General features: G+C 34.1%; 1 protein-coding gene across 1 annotated transcript in view; it reads left to right on the top strand.

The window, feature by feature from the left end:
- adcyap1r1b (adenylate cyclase activating polypeptide 1b (pituitary) receptor type I) overlaps window positions 1-21,195 on the top strand; it is a 57,523-nt gene that overhangs the window by 32,079 nt on the left and 4,249 nt on the right. Inside the window, exons 4-8 of the mRNA XM_056460079.1 lie at window positions 11,940-12,050; window positions 14,836-14,936; window positions 15,262-15,359; window positions 18,120-18,252; window positions 19,159-19,312. Coding sequence (XP_056316054.1) covers window positions 11,940-12,050; window positions 14,836-14,936; window positions 15,262-15,359; window positions 18,120-18,252; window positions 19,159-19,312 — 597 coding nt within the window. The remainder of the gene's footprint in view (window positions 1-11,939; window positions 12,051-14,835; window positions 14,937-15,261; window positions 15,360-18,119; window positions 18,253-19,158; window positions 19,313-21,195) is intronic.

The raw sequence follows: 21,195 nt of genomic DNA, 5'->3' as shown, positions 1-21,195 counted from the left end.
GTGGCCAGGAGGGATTCGGGTGGTTAAGACGACCCACCCCATGGCCAAAAGGTCCAGAATTTGTCATTTCAATTATTTTATGTAATTTTAACAAATATGTATTTCATAATAAGGTGTCATTTTAAATCCCATGGAGCCTCAAAGCCACAATAATGTTACGCGAGTCATGTGACATAACCCACCAAGCGGTAACGTTTAAAACTTTGATGCGACATCCTCATCCATACTGAATAATGGTGTGGATTGAAATGAGAAAGAGAGAGGGAAGAGAAAGCAAGCAGCAGTGTCATTGTCGCAAATTATTGAACATATGTTCAAAAAGACTGCCAAACATGGTAAGGCTAACCTTACTTACTTCCTAACAGATGAGAATCTGTCACTACCAACCTCATGGTTCTAGACTAACTGGCTGCATTAGCTGGGACATCCTGTATATTGGGCATTATTGATTTTGTCCCATGACCTCCCATTCCCTATTTTTGCCATACATTGTTTTTAAAATAACTGGAGGCTTTAATACCAAGCAGAGTCCTCAGCCGTCACTTCACAGCAAAAGGCACTAATTCCATCACGTCCATGTTTTTGAGGCTGTTTACACCTGGTCACTTCATTCGTTTTATTCTACTCGGATATAAATCTGATCGCTCTGAAAACTTCAAAAGGTGGTCTGGGACACATTCCAGATAAAACTGAATGGGTCTAACATCTGTACGTTTTTAGACAAAATTTATATAAATTAAATAAATTATGACCTGGAGAAAATCTGACCTGTGCCTGTATAGAAACACCTGTAGGTGCGCTTTTACAGCCAAACACACATAAAGTGCAAAATTATATTAAAACACATTTATTATAAGCATAAAACCGTGTAAATGAACTAAAAGCCTAAGAATTTCGCATGCTATATTATATGAAAATGTTTAAATAATAATGTATGTTTGAATATAAATCACCTATTTAATATTCAAGCATGTAGTGCTGTGATAAACAACCACTTTTACAATCTGAATATATTTAAAAAGCACTCCAAAAGTACAAATAATTGTTATCAATATTGTGCATATATATTAGTACAACATATTGCATTATTGAATTTCGCCGTATGTCCCCATAAAAATGAAAAAATAATGTAGTGTGTGTTTGGACACATGATCTTAGTAAGCAACTTGACAAAACGGTCATTATTTTGGTACTGCAAAAAGCATACACATGATTCCAGAAGTCAAGCTAATCCAGCACAAAATAATTCATAAAATGTCACCAATATGCTGTATCTAAACTTCTTAATCAAATACAAAATGTGAGGGGAAAATGCAAAAAAGTCCACTTTTAGAGAAAAAGAACCCCGCCTTTCACTAGGCTGATGTTGGTGCAACATGAAGGAATGAAGTTAACTTATTAGTTTTTAAAAATTTAAGCGGAATGAACATAAAACAATTAAGTTGCCCCCCAAAAAACTCAGGAATTGTGTTGATCCAGCTCATTTTAAATCAGTAGTTTAAACAGCAAACATCATTTGAGTAAAACGTGTGATCAAAAGTATTTTCTTCTGTTTTGGAAATAAGATGACATATTTATGTGTGTATTATGTGTGTGTGTGGATTTACTGTGCTATATTTTAGATACAAACGTGTTCCAATCAGTTAATAGATAAAATATTATCTTTTTTATTCCATTAATGTAAAAACATCTTCCTATAGTACTAATAATAGCTGTAATTTAAGTGCCTCACATATTCCACATTTCTGTTTTGCTACGCAGTCCAAAAGCTATTAGTGCTTAGCTGTAAATCAAAAATCATCAGCTAAATATAGCAGACTTGCAGTTGTTAATAGACATAATAAGAAACATTTAATTTAAGTTTTAATATGAGTTTCAGTTTAGATTATGGATTTCACCAGTGATCTGAAATAAGTAAGAGAATTAAACCTAATGCTGTCAGACTAAGCTGGGGAATTTAAGACACGCTGACAGTTTTCAGGAAGTGTAGGGAAGATCATAAGCTCAGAGCTGACTCTGATACCCCTCCAGTGATGTCTGCATGTGGCAGTGATCATAATTCTTTGGACAGTCACAATCACAGTCAGTAATGAAAAGCTGACGTTTTGATTTGACAAGGAGCTGTCTTTACCAAATGGACTCATGCATTAACATGAAGCTATAGCTGCCCGCAGTTTTAGGCTTAAGCTGGAACTTAGAGAATGGCAGGCTGAGATGTAAATAAATGCAGAAAGCATATGCTGTAACACACAGACCGAGGCTTAGGGAAAAAACATTTCCCAGCAGTTTCCAAGTGAAATGTCCTGTGAGTGGTGTAACAAAGCATATTACATTTTCTCTGAAAAAATTTCAGTTAGTTTTTTTCAAAGTTTTATTTTATTAGTTTACGCATGTATAGCGATGCTTCAGAAATTACATAGTCAATGATAGTCACTATAAGTTACATTTGAAAATAACATACCACTTACACTAAATCTAACCACAAGTTACAATAAATTCACAGAGATCGCTTCTGGATTTAAGTGAGGTCTCTAGAATATCTATTAAAAATGATAGGATAATTTTTTTTTATCCTATTTGCTGTTTTTTTCCACCTGTCATTGTTTACAGTTTTAACACTATTGTTTCCTTGTTCTCATGTAAATAAATTGAGTGTAAAAACAGATCTAATGGAACAAAACATTTCACATGGGATCATTAATATGCATGCCCCCGGCAGCATTTGATTGGCCACAATGTTTCCTAGCGAGATTACAACAGTTAAACTTCCTCCCTTATTTTTAAGTTTATCTAAGCTTGTATTATACTTACTATGTGACTCTTATTCTGAAAGAAAGAGTAAGCGGTTATGCAGGCGGTCATGTATCACCACAAAGGTGTTCACAGCATGTCAGAACACATAATGCACGATTTACAGATTATAAATTTATTCAATGCCACCAACAGAGGCATAAGGTCTGTTTTATGGATGCAACGATTATAGATTTTGGTTGTACGATTATAGTCTGAGGAATAATCACGGTTATCACGATTATTATGCATTCGTTAATTTCAAAACACTACTCATTTAGAAAATCATGAAAACATGAAAACACATGAAAACTTATAATTTAAAGTGTTATTTATTGCTTCTCAGTACTTTAATAATACAGCACAGAATAATAATAAAAACAAACAATAGTCTATTTCTCTTTGGACTTGTAAATAAGTGAAAAAAATGTCTTTGGAAAGACTTACAGTAAGTAATAATTTTACACTGAAAAGAAAAAGAATAGTAAAAAATTGTATTTTTCTAATGTAAATCTAGGCATCATATCAGCTGAGTGTTTCCCTTTTAAAAAGAACAAATGTAGTCAAAAACAGCTGAACCTCTGTCTGAAAGGCACTTCTGATCATCTATATTATGAACTTGTTTGGTATTTTTATTTTGTATTTTTTCTCTCTTTGGAGTAGAAATGTGTAAATTAGCCTCGGTGTACAAGCTTGGAACTTTAAATTAGCACGCAGTTGGTATAACTTTGTTTAGTTGCAGCAGTTTTGTTCTGTGCAGAAATGCAGTGTTAAGAAGTCTTTACGATTAATTAACCGTGACAAATGAAAGTGTAGTTAATACTGAAATTGGTTAATCATTGCATCCCTAGTCTATATTTAGTTATTTTAACATGTATGTTGTGACATTTGTCATATATGTTAGTAATGAGCTAACAAACACATTGGTAAGTTTGTAATGAGACAACAAATATATGTACACTGTTTAATGTTTTTAATGCATGTTTATGCATTTTGTCATATTACCTAGTTCTTGATATGATTTTTCTTGAGTGAAAGGATGCTTAAAAGTTCTAAAGCTCATGCAAATGTTAATATCATGTCTGGCCGGTGTTTTCATATACGTTAAAACCACTAAAATATAATATTTTTAATATAATTTAGCCTATATTACATCCGCAAAACAACTCAGGAGCAAACTAGGTTACTCCAATGGCATAAATATAGCCCACTCACTCCATCTAGCTAAAATAAGCTTCTCAACCACTTCAGTTGAAAAAATTTGTCATTTAATAAGAAATGTAAAAAATTTGCTAACATATTTTGTGATAACTGAAGTATGTCATTTAATAAGGAATCTACTCAATTTGCTAAAATATTTTGTGACAGCATTCTAGCATTCTAGAATCTGCATTACCTATAAAAACTAAACCAAATCTCAAACCAAATCAGTGGATCCTAAATAATTTGAACACTTCTGACTGGCCACTGTGTTCAGATATGTCTGTGATTGGCTACTTTGCGCAACATTGAACGGAATTACATCATCAATCTTGCAAACACAAATATGAACTGGATCATCTGCCACTTTTGCCAATGTTCTATTATTATATTATAGTTTTAAACTTAATAACATCTTTATATATGGGCCAATAGGGATGTAAGGTGTTTGAAAAATATTGATCTAACAACACAGGCACAAAATAGTTTTACATAGTTTTTTTGGAGTTAAATAATGCCACAAATATCAGTAACTGTCTATTACACAGTTAATCACATTGCATGATTTATTTAAATGATCCTGTCCCATGATTGTTTTTTTCTTAATTTTTTTCTGAATTAAGTCATGGTCGGCTGCAAAATTCCCTGTGTCCACATTTTTTTGGAGCAAACGTTTCACTGTGTGTTTTGGTAAATCCTGACAATAGTTTAACAAATAAAAAAATTATAAATCTGCATGGAAATGAGTCATCATTAATGAATAATAAAAACTGAAAATATCATATTTATGTAACGTTCTTGGAATTTAGCACAAATGCTGATAGGGACATGTTTGGGGTTGAAATTATTGGTTATGTTCTGTACTTTATCTTGGTTGCAGTATTTACATTATTCATTTAGTTTCATCTTTACCCCATTATGTTGGCTCATTTCCTCATTTACTTTCACTATTTTTAGCTGCTGAAAATGAGCACTGATTGGATCACTGGCTCTTTGAACCATTTATTTATTTCTTAAGTCGTCATACTTCAAAAGTCAGGTCTCCTAACGCTCCCAGAAGTTCTCCTTCAATTAGGAATGCCTCTGATGTGCCGCATTTCTAGAAGATTCTGGAGAACAAAGACAAACAGCGCTGTCTTTTATCTAATCACGCATCTGTGTCTAATTTACACAAGTAATTAAAGCTGGCCCCAGGAGAGGAATCATAATCTGTCATTTTGTGTGAGCGTTCCAATGTATTCCAGGAAGAAAAATGTCCTCCTTGCAAACACCAGGCAAATAAAAAAAGGACTCAGACTCTCTCCAGAACCTATTTTGCTTTTCATACTGCGTTTGGTCTGAGCTATATCAGAGCTAGTGAACATAACAAACAGATATGTTATAGCATTTTAATAAGGGATAACAGTTTGAGCTATTTTTCATCAATTTCCTTTTGCAGTATTTTATCCAGTTCATGGAGCTTACTCAAGCATAAGCTCCTCCACTGGGTCTGTTTTTGGCACTGCTGCAGAGAAAATGACAGACAATGATGAATGTTTGACAGTTTTCGGTCTATAATGGCTTCTAATGTCAGCTCTTGAGTGATCCACGTCAGTTTGCTTTAAACAATTAGACGATACTTTTGGGAGCCATTAAATATTCAGCTGAAACAAACTGTGGACACAATTTGGAATTGGGTTGATGCCTTATTTTCCCATTTATTTTTTAAATCAGTTAATTCTCTCAACTTTTATTTAGAAACAGACCTATAAATAATTGATGAAAAAAGCCAAAAACATTAATAATGAAATATATTTATTACACAAAAAATTATTTGAATTTATTAAAATGATTCATAACTTATATTAAGTAATTTTAATTAAATGTTATGGTCTTGTTGTCTAAAGTTTGTTTAATTCATTAGCTTAATTATATCTAAACAAAAATAAAAAGTGCTCCTATAGCATTTAATAATGTTAATGTCAACATTTTAATAGTATTTTTTAATTCCCTAAACATTTAATTTAGAAAAAGACCTTGAAACGACGTAGAAAAAGCCAAAGAAATGAATAATAACATAAATATATTTATTAAATGAAAATTAAATTGTTAAGGTCTTGTTGTCTAAAATGTGTTTAACTCATTAGCTAACTCATCTAAACTAACTAAAAAACGTACCCCTAAAAGTTAATAATGTTAATGTCAACATTTACAAGTATTTTATTAATTCCCTAAACATTGTTTTAAAACAGCAAAATAAATGAATAATAACAGAAATAAAATATATTTATTAAATAAAAAAATGTAAAAATATATATATATATATATTCAAAGGGCGGCTAATAATTCTGACTTCAACTGTATAAATCACTGATGAAAGAAGCCAAATACATAAATAATAACATACATAAAATATATTTCTTAAATAAAAAAATAAATGTTATGGTCTTGTTGTCTAAAATTGGTTTAATTCATTAGCTAAATTATCTAAACTAAAAATAAAAAGTGCTCCTAAAGCATTTAATAATCTTAAATGTCAGCATTTTCTAATATTTTGTTAATTCCTTAATTTTTTCTTTTAGAAACAGACCTATAAATCACTGATGAAAGAAGCCAAAGACATTAATAATAATATTAAACCTAATTAAATATATTTATTAAATAAAAGATTAAATGTTATGGTCTTGTTTTCTAAAATGTGGTTATCTCATTAGCTGAATTATCTAAATCAGAGATGGCCAAACTAGGGCTGCGCAGACCAAAATTGGCCTATTGTAACTTTTGAATTGGCCCACCATCCTATCTGAGAAGAGAGGAAGAATGATGGGGATGGTATAGAGACTGACATTTCAAATTTAATATAACCTTTTATTTGTTAGATAAATTGTTAAGCTACGTTAATTAAATGAAATTTTTCAATTTAAATGCTATAATTTAGTTTAAAATGTACATACTGTCACCCGACAGATAGAGGACAATGCAGAGACTTTGAGCAAATCAAGGCAAAGGCAGATTCTGCTTGACTAGTGTATTCAGCATTGAACTCCACTGTGTTATAAATGTGATTGTTTATGTTTTTATTGCAATAAGTCATCATTAAAAAATGATACTGCATGAGTTAATACAATTCAAAGTGATGTTTTTCTGTTTATTTTTAAATATTATGAAATGAATTAGGAACTTACCCAAGGCAGCTTTAATGTAAAATAGTTTGGAATATTTATCTTCGGCCAACGACTCTCAATGATATTTGGTTTTTGACCCTTCATACGAAAAAGTTTGGGCACCCCTGATCTAAAGTAACAATAAAGCATTTAATAATCTTTATGTCAACATTTAACAGTATGTTTGTAAAATGGAAAGTGGACATCGGTTGTTTCATGGATTTCACACAGAGCCTGAACTACAGTAACAGTGATCATTTGTATTTTTATTAAATGGCTTCATCAAAGATGAATGAATGCTCTACATATATTTATTGCACATTGTTAGTTAAAGCATTAAATAATATTATCACCATAAATAATAATTGTATACATTTATATGCATATGCAGATTAGTTCATTTTTAAATGTCTTTAACAAAGAGGTGTTAAAAACCACTGCACTGTGGGTCCTACATGCTCAAAAGAGATTAAGTTTTTAGTGAAAGGATGCTAAAGGCTCTGTAATAAACAATTTTATCTTAAACATTCTAGAATGTTCATCTTATGTAAACCAAAACGAAAGTAAACCAAAATGAAATAAACTGAACATTTCATTTAAAGTGTTCTAGCTGTTGTTGCCTGCCTTTGTTACAGACTGTTATAATTCAAGAGACAAGATGTTTGAGTGCTTGGCTTGCGATGGCGTGTATTTAAAACACCCGCTTGGCCTTTTGTTGTTATAAATGTTTGACATTTACGCCGACCACCAAGAAGCAAATGTCAGCCTAACGCTGTTTGAATTTATGTATGTAATTTAGAGTGCACACTTTGGCAGTTTATTAGGCTGCAGTGAAGACTGTTGCATGTGAGCTTTACTAATAAGAATGTAAGAATGCAAATGGAATGGAAACAGAAAATCTCTAATGCTGTAAATAACTGTAAAGTTGCTGTAAAACACACTGTTAGCTCTTCTATTTTTCCTAACAAGAATGTTTGGGTAATATTTTGAGCAATGTGAAAATATTCTAATGTTTGCAGCAGAGGAAAAACACAGCTGACAGATGCTGTCCTGTACATGTAGATCAACACACACACACGCACGCACGCACGCACGCACACACAAACACACACGCACGCACGCACGCACGCACGCACGCACGCACGCACACACACACACACACACACACACACACACACACACACACACACACACACACACACACACACACACACACACAGAAAACATTTACACTTTCACTTACATTTACTATTTCTCTTTGCATCTTTAATCCTTGATAGAGATGATAAGATGCTTTAGTATCACATGGTTGGTTCACTATGAAAGTCTCTTTTCCCCGTCAACAGATCACAAGAGGAATAAACTGAGATGCCAAAATAAAAATAGATAAAGGACTAAACAGATAAGCTGTTCTGTCTGCTGATTTACATGTACTCAGACAAACAGAAGAAAAACCATCTGCATGGAGCGATGCTGACAGCGTGTGATTATATGTGGTGAAGAGCAAAGAGATACACAGAATAACAAAAATAGCAAAGATCTACAGGGGTAGAGTTTCTAATTTTAAATTAGTTTAACATTTTGGGTCAAAACAGCTTTTTGGCATTAAAAACTACTACAGGATTTACTGAAATAATAGTCTTTGTGTTAGTGAAATGATTTAGTGCAATATTAATTAGTGAAATATTTGTGCTAAAAAGATGTGATTGCAAATGTAGACGTTTCACTAAAATGTGCAGGTTTGACGAAGACAAATGAAAGACTTTTAATACCATTATGAATGAAACTTTAGACTTATAGGAAAAAACGCTAAGGGTTTTCTCTAATGGCCAGTGGAGAAATATTTTTACTTCTCCCATTAAAAATCAAGCACATATTTTCCAAACACATAAACTAATTTTATTGTAAGAAAGACAATTAAACCAAATTGGTAGAGTAAAAAAAAAAAGTAAGTTTTGTTTAAAATGTTGTTTTTTAGATTGTTGGTTATACTGATTGAGTAGCTTTACATGGACAAAGGAAAATTAAGACCTCTTTGAAATGATTTAAGACCCAAATTTACAACACCATATTCCAGAGAATTTAAGACTTTTTAAGGCCTAAAATGTTGCTTTTGAAATTTAGGACATTTTAAGACTTTTTAAGACCACACAGACACCCACCCTTATGTGAGGAAAGTGTTTAAATTAATCATGCAATGTGATTTACAAAGCTTTGCATGGTACTAGTATTTGCACTATTAATTAATTAATATCTAAAAAGCATGATTTTCTGGGCAAAACATACAAATAAATCTTTCAGGTTTTCAAAAAAACAAGAAAATCGAGCAGGGGTGTGTTTCCGAAAACCATTGTTAGTTAAATAAGGTCGCAAGTTCTGTCGTTACAAACATAGTTCCTTGATTTGGCTTTTCCCAAATCCATCGTTCCGACGAACATTCGCAAACGGCATCGCAAACTTGTACACTTGCAACTACACCTCTAGAGCTGTAGTTAGAAGCATAGATCCTGTTTGTGTACTATTCCCTGTTATCTCTCCCATGTCCTATTCATTAAGAACATTAGAACATTTAAACTTGGAATGATTACCGTCATCTCTCTTAGGTGTAATTTTATTTTAAAGTATTTTTACAGTTTAGTTTTAGCGATCTTCATATTGACAATTGCGCTCCCTTCACAATGCACTTTGAAAATATTTATGCCATTTTGAACACAGCCATGGCTCATGACGAAACTATACGCTTATTTCACGCGGCCGCCATTTTAAAGAACCAAAGCGAGGCTGTGGTGGGAAAAAACGTGGAAGTATAGGACCAGCACTGTAAACATTGCAGTGACATGCTGTGGACTACAAACCTCCAGCTGTTGCAGAGATTTCAAAATACAGATATGGTGTAAACATCACTTTAATATCAGTCAGTACGTTTAATTTAAACAATTAAAAGCAATTTAGCATCAAACAACATCACAAGCTCTGTAAGAGTAATATGCTCAAGTGTCCTCCTAGGCTTCAGTTCATGGCAGCAGGTAAACAGAGGGGACGCTTCCCTGCTTCAGCCTATGTAACTTGGTGAGCGATAAACACTGCAGTCCTCTGTAGCACACCCTCGTGTTGTCCCGGTACTGAAGTTTTAAAACAGTCTAATTCCCGCTAAGTTAAAATTGAAGCGCCGCTGAGCGCGGATGACTCGGCTGCTTCGCGATCCAGTCTCCGTGTAGCTGTGTTTGCACTCAGTTTACCGCTCTTCACCCAGTGCAAACACAGATACACGGAGACTGGAGCGCAAGCGCGAAACAGCCATAAGGATCAGTAGAGTCATCAAGCAGATCGCTCGGCTGTGTTTGTGCTCAGTAAACAGCGGAGGGTGAACTGATGACCTTCTCGGCCAATCACAAGCATATCTGTTGAGCACGTGAACACAATGGCCAATCAGCGCTGTTTTAAGAAAGCCATCAACAGTGCTTTAAATGTTAGCGGGAAATTGACAAATTTTCTTTTAATTCAGTAACGTGACAAGTCTAATATAGTGAAAGAATCAGTTCATTAACTTGAGTTTGATAAATGGCATCTAAAACGTGTGTTTGGGAAAGAAAACGTTAGCTAACTAGTGCCGTTTCCCTTAACTTAGCTGAAAATGAGCTCTGATATCCCTTTATATTTTCACCATTCATTCAGAACAGACCTTCGGGTCACTCAGAAGGCGGTGAAATGATAAATTTGTGTCTCTTTCTATTCGCTGATAAGATATACAGCCAAGTACACAACATTCTAATGTAACTCCCAACGATACTTCCGGGTTTCTTCCCACCGCAGCCTCGATTTCGCTTTTAAAAATGGCAGCCGTGTGAAATCAGTCTATAGGTGATCTAGGTGGAATTTAGGCTATGTTAAGTCTTCAAAGCTTGTATGTCATACGTTAATGCTTTTAATTTATACATGGTTATTTATTAAGAAATGTATCTGTGCTGTATAAGACATGGGCCTGCTATTTAGAACATTTCTGCACTGGTTTGAATGTGTCAAAGTTGTAAATGCAGGTTGCGATATCTGCCACCAGATCTATTTTCAGTTGTCTGACACCAACATGAATATATCCTAAAGTAATTTATAGTAAATACAAGTGTTTTTTAACCATGCTCACACTGGCACCTCCAATAGCTGGCACTGGCACCTTTCAGCTAAAAAATTTGAATTGAATGTTAGGAATTGTTTATGTATGGGCGATTTATATATTGCATCACCAAAAATGACTGAGGTCATGTCCATGTGTTGTGCGATAAGTCGATATATTGATTATTGTGACGTGCTAGTTTGGATGCCTATTAGATGTCTTTTAATCACACTAAATGCTTTCTGTGATATAGCCCCTTTAATTTGCAATAAGTTTGAGAAAACACAAGCTTGAACATTTAGCCTAATTGACCTTAAATGTAGCATTTAACATATTATGCAAGCTAAAATGCTGTGTTATTGTTTTGACTGAATTCCTACAATCTGTTTCCTTGTGTGAGCAGATGGAAGCCTATTTTTGTCCCTTATCACTTGCACTGATTTTCACTGAATCATAAGAATGGCTGTCAAGTAGCACGCCTAAATATATCTTAAACTAGGCTGTTCTATTCTCAGGTGCCGTAAATACCCCAATAAAAACTGGTTCACAGGCAGAGTAGCCACAAGCCTTCAATGTTGATATCCAGCAGTTCTGTTTTTTATAATTAACATAGTTTAATTATAATTGTGTTTTAAGAATTTTAATTATTACTTAGAAGAATTCAAGATATTCTTTCTTTTTGTTCAATTTTCTAGTCTGTCGATGGATGTGGGACAACCTTACCTGCTGGCAGCCTGCAAGACTGGGTCAAGTGGTCTGGATGCCCTGTCCTGAACTATTTGAAGTCATGAATGATGAAAATAATGGTGAGTGGATGAATGGTACCTCAGATTGTAGGACTTGTAGAGAGATGTGTGTTTTAATCAGGTTGCTTTAATGCCTGTTGGATAATAAAATGAACAGAAAGTCATACAATGAAACATTCATCTAGAGCGGTGGTTCCCAAAGTGGGGGTCGCGAGACAATAAAGGGGTGGGGGTCACTTGCCGATTTCCAAAAATCTCTATGAGAATTACCATATTTTATCCATATCTTACAGAAGATAAAAATTGTATTTAATAGTTACATAAAAAAACAACATGCAAATAAAAAGCCATCAGCTTTCAATTTTTTTTCCATTGCATTGTGACCCTTGGGGTTATTACCTTAGATTAACAGCACAGCAATAGCATTAGTTGATTTTACGGCACAATGTTAAACTTTGATACCTTTACGGCACTCACATACATAAAAAATAAACAACTGAACATAGAGGATGATCTCCCAGTGGCGGTCTCCAAAATTAAACCAAGAATAATCTTGTGCTGTAAACATTGTGCCCACCGTTCTCATTAATCAGGTTAATATTACATTAAACAAATGAATAATGACTGTAAAAAAGAATAGGGTTGTTAGACTGCGCACTTTTTGTGTTTTCAATATGCTCATGTTTATATAGTTATTGGTGTGTGTGCACTGTTGAGTGTAATGTTTGTATGTTTATAACCACCTTCGAGGATAGAGGGTCATAAGTCATAAGTCACTGGAATTGTTATTTTGGGGGTTGCGGGTTGAAAAGTTTGGGAACCCCTGATCTAGAGACCAGAACAGTGTTAAGAAAACAGCTAAAATACATTAACAAAGCCACAGTAGTGCACGATAGATTAGAATAATTCTAATCTATAGTGCATTAGATACTAGAATACTAGATTAGAAACTGCACAGTGAAATGTTTTGAGAAAGTTTATAAAACAACCACCCTATAGTGTTGTGATAGTGAGTTTTGTATGGACAAACAATGCATATAATGTATACGCATTCTAATATGATTACAAGCCTGCACATATTCATTCATCTGCTGAAAACTAAAGAAGATGGTTTGAAGACTTTAATAAATATAGTTTACGTTGATTAAAAAAAAATACAGTGTAGTTTTTGTCTATAAAGTTAAATCAGTGAGAAATGTCAGTCCAAATTTCATTATTTGTGTGTCTGTTTGGAATCTGATGCACATTTTAAAGCACAATTATTATCCCTGTGAAATGTTAATAATTAAAAAAAAATATTCAAGTGCTGTTTAATGGAGATTTTTTTTAAATAATAGTTTTAAAAACTAATTTCTAATAACGTATTTATTTTGTCTTTGTCATGATGACAGTACATATATTTGACTAGTTATTTAGCAAAATACTAGTTTTCAGCTTAAAATGCAATTCAATGCCTTAACAGGGTTAATTAGTTTAACTAAATTCAGTTTATTAGGTAAGTCATTGAACAAAATTAGTTTGTTTCTGAAGCCAATTGAAATAAAAAGGAGGGGGCTGAAAAAATTGACATTTTTTTAATTCCAGCCAAGTTACAGAAATTAGACTTCCTCCAGATGAAATATTCTGTGAAAATTCCCTTGCTCTGTTAAACCTCACTTGGGAAATGTCTCAAAAATGCCAAAAACAACAACAGCAACAGGGTTTGCAATACAGATGTTATCTTACATCATTATAATGGGTTGCCGTTTCACTGGATTATTACAGTATGTCCTATGAGGCAGAAGCAGTAGGCTACTGTTGGCATCTGTATTCTGTGCTGCTGTCTCCACAGGTCTCTCTAAATTCAATGAGGTGTGTAGACCAGACTGACTGGCAGTATATTGTCATTTTCCACTTGACTTCCACTTCACAGCTTTGTTTCTTTATTGAATTTCAGTGTGTTTTCAACAAATAATGGCTGATGTTTACTATGCAAAATCAGAGTAGCTGAAACTGAAACAGATTTTACAGATACTCTAAATTGCAATATAATTTCAAAACACATGTATTCAGCTCTAATTGTATTAGCATCAATTATATTTTAGGATTCTCTTTGTCATTCACACTTTTTAAATATGATCAATTCCAATCGGATGTGCACAAAAAAATCAGATTTCAATGAAAAATCTTAACTAGGCTGCACTTGTTTAATTACTTTTTAAATATTTCTATTTAGATTGAATTTATTAGCGTTTCCTGTTTGGTAATTTTAGTAATTCCACTTATGTTTGCATTTCTATTCCAGTTAGTTGCCTTGGATACATTTCTAAATGTTCTTGATATTTTACTTCATTCATTCATTCATTTTCCTTTGGCTTAGTCCCTTTATTCATCAGGGGTTGCCACAGCGGAATGAACCGCCAACTTATCCAGCATATGTTTTGCACAGCGGATGCCCTTCCAGCTGAAACCCAGTACTGGAAAACATTCATACACACTCATACACTATAGCCAATTCAGTTTATTCAATTTACCAAAAGCGCTTGTCTATGGACTGTGGGGGAAACCAGAGCACCCAGAGGAAACCCACACTAATACGGGAAGAACATGCAAACTCCACACTGAAATGCCAACTGATCCAGGACTCGAACCAGCAACCTTCTTGCTATGAGGCGACAGTGCTAACCACTGAGCCACCATGTTGCCCATATTTTATTTCAGCTTTACTTAAATTATAGTAATAGCTTTAGTTTCAGTTAACATTTTCTGATCATGTTTGTTTAAATTATTGTAGAGTAGTTTGGTCTTCTGTTACCTCTTCGAAATTACTTTACAATATCTACTGGCTGTTGTGTTCATTAAACAGAGTTTGGAAAGGTGAGTCGAAACTGCACTGAATATGGCTGGTCGGAGATGATCCCACACTACGTTGATGTTTGCCCTTTCAATGAAAATGGAACAAATCCAGTAAGTACCCTTAACTTTTCCTGCTTTATACTTCTCTGAAGACTCCTAACTCCTTCTATAAGAGATATTACATTTGGTAATTCAATTCATCTTTATTTCCATAGTGCTTTTACAATGTAGATTGTGCCAAAGCAGCTTAACGTAGAAGTTCTAGTAAATTGAAACTGTGTCAGTCCAGTTTTTAGAGTTGAAGTTCAGTTTAGTTCAGATCAGTGTGTTTTAATTTTCACTGCCGAAAGTCCAAACAGTACACAGATATAAGCTTACAATTCACAGTAATATGTTTGAATTATGTTTAATTTTCATTTATCCTTTGTGTGTGCAGGACATGTACTATGTGTCAGTAAAGGCTCTGTATACTGTGGGTTACAGCACCTCGCTGGTATCTCTCACCACTGCCATGGTCATCCTCTGCAAGTTCAGGTCAGAGTTCAACCTGGCTTAGGCTTGTTGCTCACAAATAGGTCATGACAGTTCACTGTATTCTATTTATATAAGCCCAAAGTATCATATCAGTTTTTACATGGACACTCGAATGCAGAGCTGTTCAAAGTAAATTCCATAACAGCATGCACAAAAACATGCAAACTGGAAAGATCTTTGTCCACCGTCTACGCTTTTTTCTGTAAAATCACAACCTGGTTGTAGACAAACAAAGTAGTTAAAGTGTTTAAAACTATTTAAAGTGTGTGTATGAGCTGAGTGTACATTTCTAAGCCAGAGGTCTCAAACTCAATCTGGCGGGGGGCCATATCAGTGACTGACAATTCATAGGAGGGCCGTTTTAACATTAAAGCACAAGAAAAAAAGTGGAAACCTGATGTAATTGATGCACTCAGACATTCTTCACCAGAGTATATGCAGTCAAAGCTCCTTCTTTTTGTTTCTTGTTGTACACATTGAAGAGGTAGTGTAAATTGCTTTGAAAATGCTACAACTTAATAATAGACCTAATAATAATAATTTTTATGTCCCAATCAATTGCTGCCTAACCAAAAGTTTACCAGATAGCACAAGACAGCAGAAACCAGTTTGGGTAACTTTAGTGATTTTACTGGCAATTGTTCTTCTCAGTATCTTTCTTTTTTGTAAAACTACAACAAAGAGGGAGAAAGTATGTTCACATATACTTCAACATGTTCAATTTAGCCAGCAGTAAAACAACTAATGCACATTTTTATACAAATCTTAATATGCAAATAAGGAAAATCTGTAAAAGTAGATCATTTGAATCAAACATTAGAAGTGTTTGTACAACAAAATAAATACAGGTGGTATAAAACTGATTATAATCAAATGTATATATTATAACGTTTAAATCAGCCACAGAAATAATCTACATGTGCGTTACTCTCGACCGCACACTGAGAGAAACCGAAAGTAACCCGAACACATATTACAGTACTTAAAATGTCCAGCAGGTAGGGGGTCAAAACCACAAGTGGCTATATGTGACTGCACAGCAAAGATTGAGTGAATCAAAAACATATGTTTTTGTGGGCTGAATCTCGTTACATTTTGACGTTCAGAGGGAGGAAGCGGGAGGGCTGCAAATGGCCCACAGGCCGGCAGTTTGAGACCACTGTTCTAAGCGTCGTTAGAAATATCGGACTGTGCACATACAGTATGTATTCTTATGATGAAATTTTCACCATTCTAGTGTATAAAACTACAAAACTAAGGGGTTAATCTTGAGATGATACTTGCGAACATGACCACATTAGTCTTAGTGAACTGTTTAGAGAAGCACCTGCATGTTGTTAATATACAAGTTTTACTAATTTACATTTTATATACACTTATTGCCAAAAGTTTTGGGATATCCCTCAAAATCGCTGAATTCTAATCACTTCCATGGCCACATGTCTATAAAATCAAGCATCTGGGCATGCAGACTGATTCTACAAACATGTGTGAAGGACTGTGTCACTATCAGGAGCTCTCAGAATTCAAGCTTTGTACTGTAATATGTTGCCACCTGTTCAAAAAGTCTATTCGTGAAATTTCCTCACTATTAAATATTCCACAGTCACCTTTTAGTGATATTATAACAACATGAAAGCAATTGAGAACAACAGCAACTCAGCCATGAAGTGGTAGACCACGTAAAAGATCAGAGTGGGGCCAGCTCATGCTGAGGTGCACAGTGCACAGAAGTCAAGAAGAATCAATAGCTTCAGATTAGCTGAAGAACATTACATAGAGAGCTTCATGGGATGAGTTTTCATGGCCGAGCAGCTGCATCCAAGCCTTACATCTCCATGTGCAAACCACAAATGGACACTAGAGCAGTGGAGATGTGCACTGTGGAGTGACGAATTGCACTTCTCTGTGTTGCAATTTGATGAATGAGTGTGAGGTTGAGGAAGGTGACTGGCCTGCACAGAGTCCTGACCTCAACCCAACAGAACACCCTTGGGATCAATTAGAGGAGAGACTGTAAGACAGGACTGCTTTTTCCACATCATTGCCTGACCTAACATATATGCTTCCAGAATTCCTATAAACACACTCCAAAACTTTGTAGAAAGTCTAGAAGGATTGAAACTTTTATAGCGACAAAGGGAGGAACAACTCCATATTAAACCCAGGATTAAGATTAGGACGTCTTTAAAGTTCTTGTGCATGTAAAGACCGATGTCCCAAAAATATTAGCAATATAGTGTGTTTGCATAATTAATAAAGACCCTTTAACTAATCAGAATCTAATTAGCAGGTTTTTTTTTTAAAGAAACCCAACTAATATACCAACATTTACAACCATGTCGCATTTCACTATACCCTACAAAATATTTGGAGTTAGTAAAATTTTGTCAGAGACAAAAAGCAGCAATAATCTTTAGTTCAGCAATCTTTTGTTTGTCATTTATAATATTCCAACTTCATTTTCTGCTTGTCTTATAAAAAATGTATCACATTTTTTCACAATAATAAAGCAGTAAATAAATAATAAATATAAAGCAGCACTGTCAATCAATATTCCTGATGGCTGCAAAATACTGACATATTTAAAACTCTAATATGTCCATCAAATAAATGCAGCCTCTGTGAACGTAACAGGTTTATTTTAAAACATTAAAAAACCTTTCCATTCCCTAACTTTCACATGACAGTGTACACATATGATGTATTTTTGTTCTATTTCATCTAACATTTCTTTATTGCCATTGTCTTTCCCCTCAGGAAGCTACACTGCACCCGAAATTTCATTCATATGAACCTGTTTGTGTCCTTCATCCTGAGGGCCATCTCGGTTTTCATTAAAGATGGAATTTTATATGCAGAGGAGGACAGCAACCATTGCTTTATACACACTGTGAGTCTCTCAGTCTTTTTTCCCTTCAAATAGCACACAAATAGCCGGGCAGTCATGGTGATGGGCCCATTAACATCCCTGGTTGCCCATGTCATTTCTTTGTGGAAGGAATTAGTCTCAGAATGACACGTTTGTGTTGCTGTTATGTGCTTTAATTTGCTTCGGATAATGAGGTCTCCGTAGTCACCTCACAGTCGCTTTTTGCTTGGCCAACTAGCTAAATGTGCTCTGAATGTTTCCCTGAGCAGCAAGTTGTTTTTAAAGGAATAGTTCAACTGAAAACTAAAATTGTTTCATTTACTCTATGCTCGTGACATTCCAGATCTACTGTAGATGACATTGAGAGTTTGTGCAGATCCCAGCAGGCACACAACATCATTATGACGTTAATAATAGGTTACATTTAGGTTGTGACATCAGGTTACCAAAATTCAATGTCTAGCCAACATCTAAGGACAATGTTATTTTGACATCCTATAATATCAAATGACGTTGATATTTGGTTGATATTAAGTTGTGTTGGAAAGTGAAAATCCAGCGTTGAGCCAACATCTTAAACCAACATCATATTAAGCTCAAATACTGACATTTATTCATCAGGTATGGCAACCAAAATCCAATGTCTGATAGACGATGTAGTGGTAACGTCTACACAACGTCAAGCTGTAACATCATTACACGTTGATATTTGGTTGATTTTAGGTTGGACATTGACGTTGGCATGGCGTTGGGTTCTGACGCCAACTGATTTTCATTCCAAATAAAAAATGCTGTTCCATGACGTTGGGGTACAACATTAATCTTAATGTTGACATCCTCTGCCTGCTGGGATGTATATTATAATTAAATTCCTCAGTATCGAATATTTTGAAAATGCAATTCTGATGCTGTGTTTTCTTTCTGCAGGTGGAGTGTAAAGCGGTGATGGTATTTTTTCACTATTGTGTTCTGTCAAATTACTTCTGGCTGTTCATCGAGGGATTGTACCTCTTTACTTTGCTCGTTGAGACGTTCTTTCCTGAGAAAAGATACTTCTACTGGTATACCATTATTGGATGGGGTAAGACCTAAAATTACACTCGCACATACAGACAGGGCCTACAATACTCGCCAATTTATAAACTTTTCAAATGTGTGATTCTAGCAATGTCTGAGACTGCAACAGAGTTTTGTGTATAAGATGAACAGATTACTGAAACCATTGCTCAATGTGTATAAAACTGCAACGTTACGCACTATATTGTGCACGATAATGTAACTATTATTTAATATAAAAATATCAAAATCTTAAGCATACTGCAACTTCACACATGATGCTAAGCTAACCGGTGATGCTAATGGGCAATCTAAAAATTATATTTCATATAAAAAATGTAAAATATGATAATGACAGACATCCCAATTCTCCCTCTGAGAGTTATATTAATAATGTCTTCCTTAAGCAAGTATTAATAACACAAATATTAATAATGTCTTCCTTAAGTAAGTAAATTATATGCCTGAAATTGAGCAAGTATAGTAAGAGAGAAGTCCTATTTCAGGTCAATTTTGGTGTGCTGAATGTGATAAACAAATGCTATGAAATAAACCAACCGGCAACTTACAAACAAGCTAATAAAAATAGAATAAGAATAGAGCTGCCATTTTGGTGCTAATGTCATTTAAATTAATAACACTTTTTATGTAGATTACTACAGGGTGATGGGGATATCCTTTATTCATTCGTTGAAAAAGGCAAATGAAGCTTTATATGAACATTTTAAACTATAGCCTACATTAAAATAATACGGTAATTTAAAAAAAAGGTTTCTATTTTTTATGCTTCTAGAAATAGATTTTTACTACAGCATAAACAGCTTTTTTATTTTACATGAGGTTCGTTCTTAAACCGTTGCTTTCTAATAATATAATTGTGAAAGTGGGATCATTTAGATCAGAGATGTCGGGTCCGTGGGCCAAATTAAGTTTGCCCATGGTAACCTTTGAATTGGCCCACCATTCCATCTCAGAATGGTTTAGAGATTGTCATTTCAAATTTAATGTGACCTTTTATTTGTTTGTTTTATTGTTAAGCTACAAAAAAGCTATCTGGTGTAAATGGTGTAAATGAATCAGATTAAGTTTAAAATGTACATAGGACGCATAGAGGTTAATGCAGAGACTGTGGTGAGTGAATTATGGCAAAGGCAGATTCTGCTTGACTAGTGTATTCAGCATTGAACACCACTGTGTTAAAAATTTGACTGTTTACACTTAAAGTCAGATTTATTAGCCCCCCCTTTTGATTTTTTTTTCTTTTTTAAATAGATCCCAGATTCTGGAGAAAGTCTTATTTGTTTTGGCTAGAATAAAAGCAGTTTTTTATTTTTTAAAAACATTTTAAGGTCAAGATTATTATTATTATGGTACTTGCCTAATTACCCTAACCTGTCTAGTTAACCTTATAAACATAGTGAAGCCTTTAAATGTCACTTTAAGCTGTATAGAAGTGTCTTGAAAAATATCTAGTCAAATATTATTTTCTGTCATCATGGAAAAGATAAAATAAATCAATAATTAGAATTATAAATGAGTTATTAAAACTATTATGTTTAGAAATGTGTTGAAAAACTCTTCTGTTAAACAGAAATTTGGGAAAAAATAAACAGGGGGGCTAATAATTCTGACTTCAATTGTATGTTTTTAATCGCAATAAGTTATAATAAAAAAAACTTACACTGCATTAGTTAATACGATTTAAAGTAATGTTTTCTAATAAATTTGAAAATTACCCATGGCAACTTAAATGCAACATAGTTTCATATATTTTACTTCAGCCCATCGCTATCAATTATATTAGGTTTTTGGCCCCTCATACAAAAAAGGTTTAGGCACCCCTGATTTAGATGAAAAAAACACCCTCGTACTATAGTATACTAGTTCAGATGTGTGTGAGAAGCATGG

This window comes from Danio aesculapii, chromosome 6 (assembly GCF_903798145.1).
Source record: "Danio aesculapii chromosome 6, fDanAes4.1, whole genome shotgun sequence".
Lineage (NCBI taxonomy): Eukaryota > Metazoa > Chordata > Actinopteri > Cypriniformes > Danionidae > Danio > Danio aesculapii.
The sequence above is the reverse complement of the archived record's forward strand: the minus strand, read 5'-3'. Positions and strand labels throughout refer to the sequence as shown.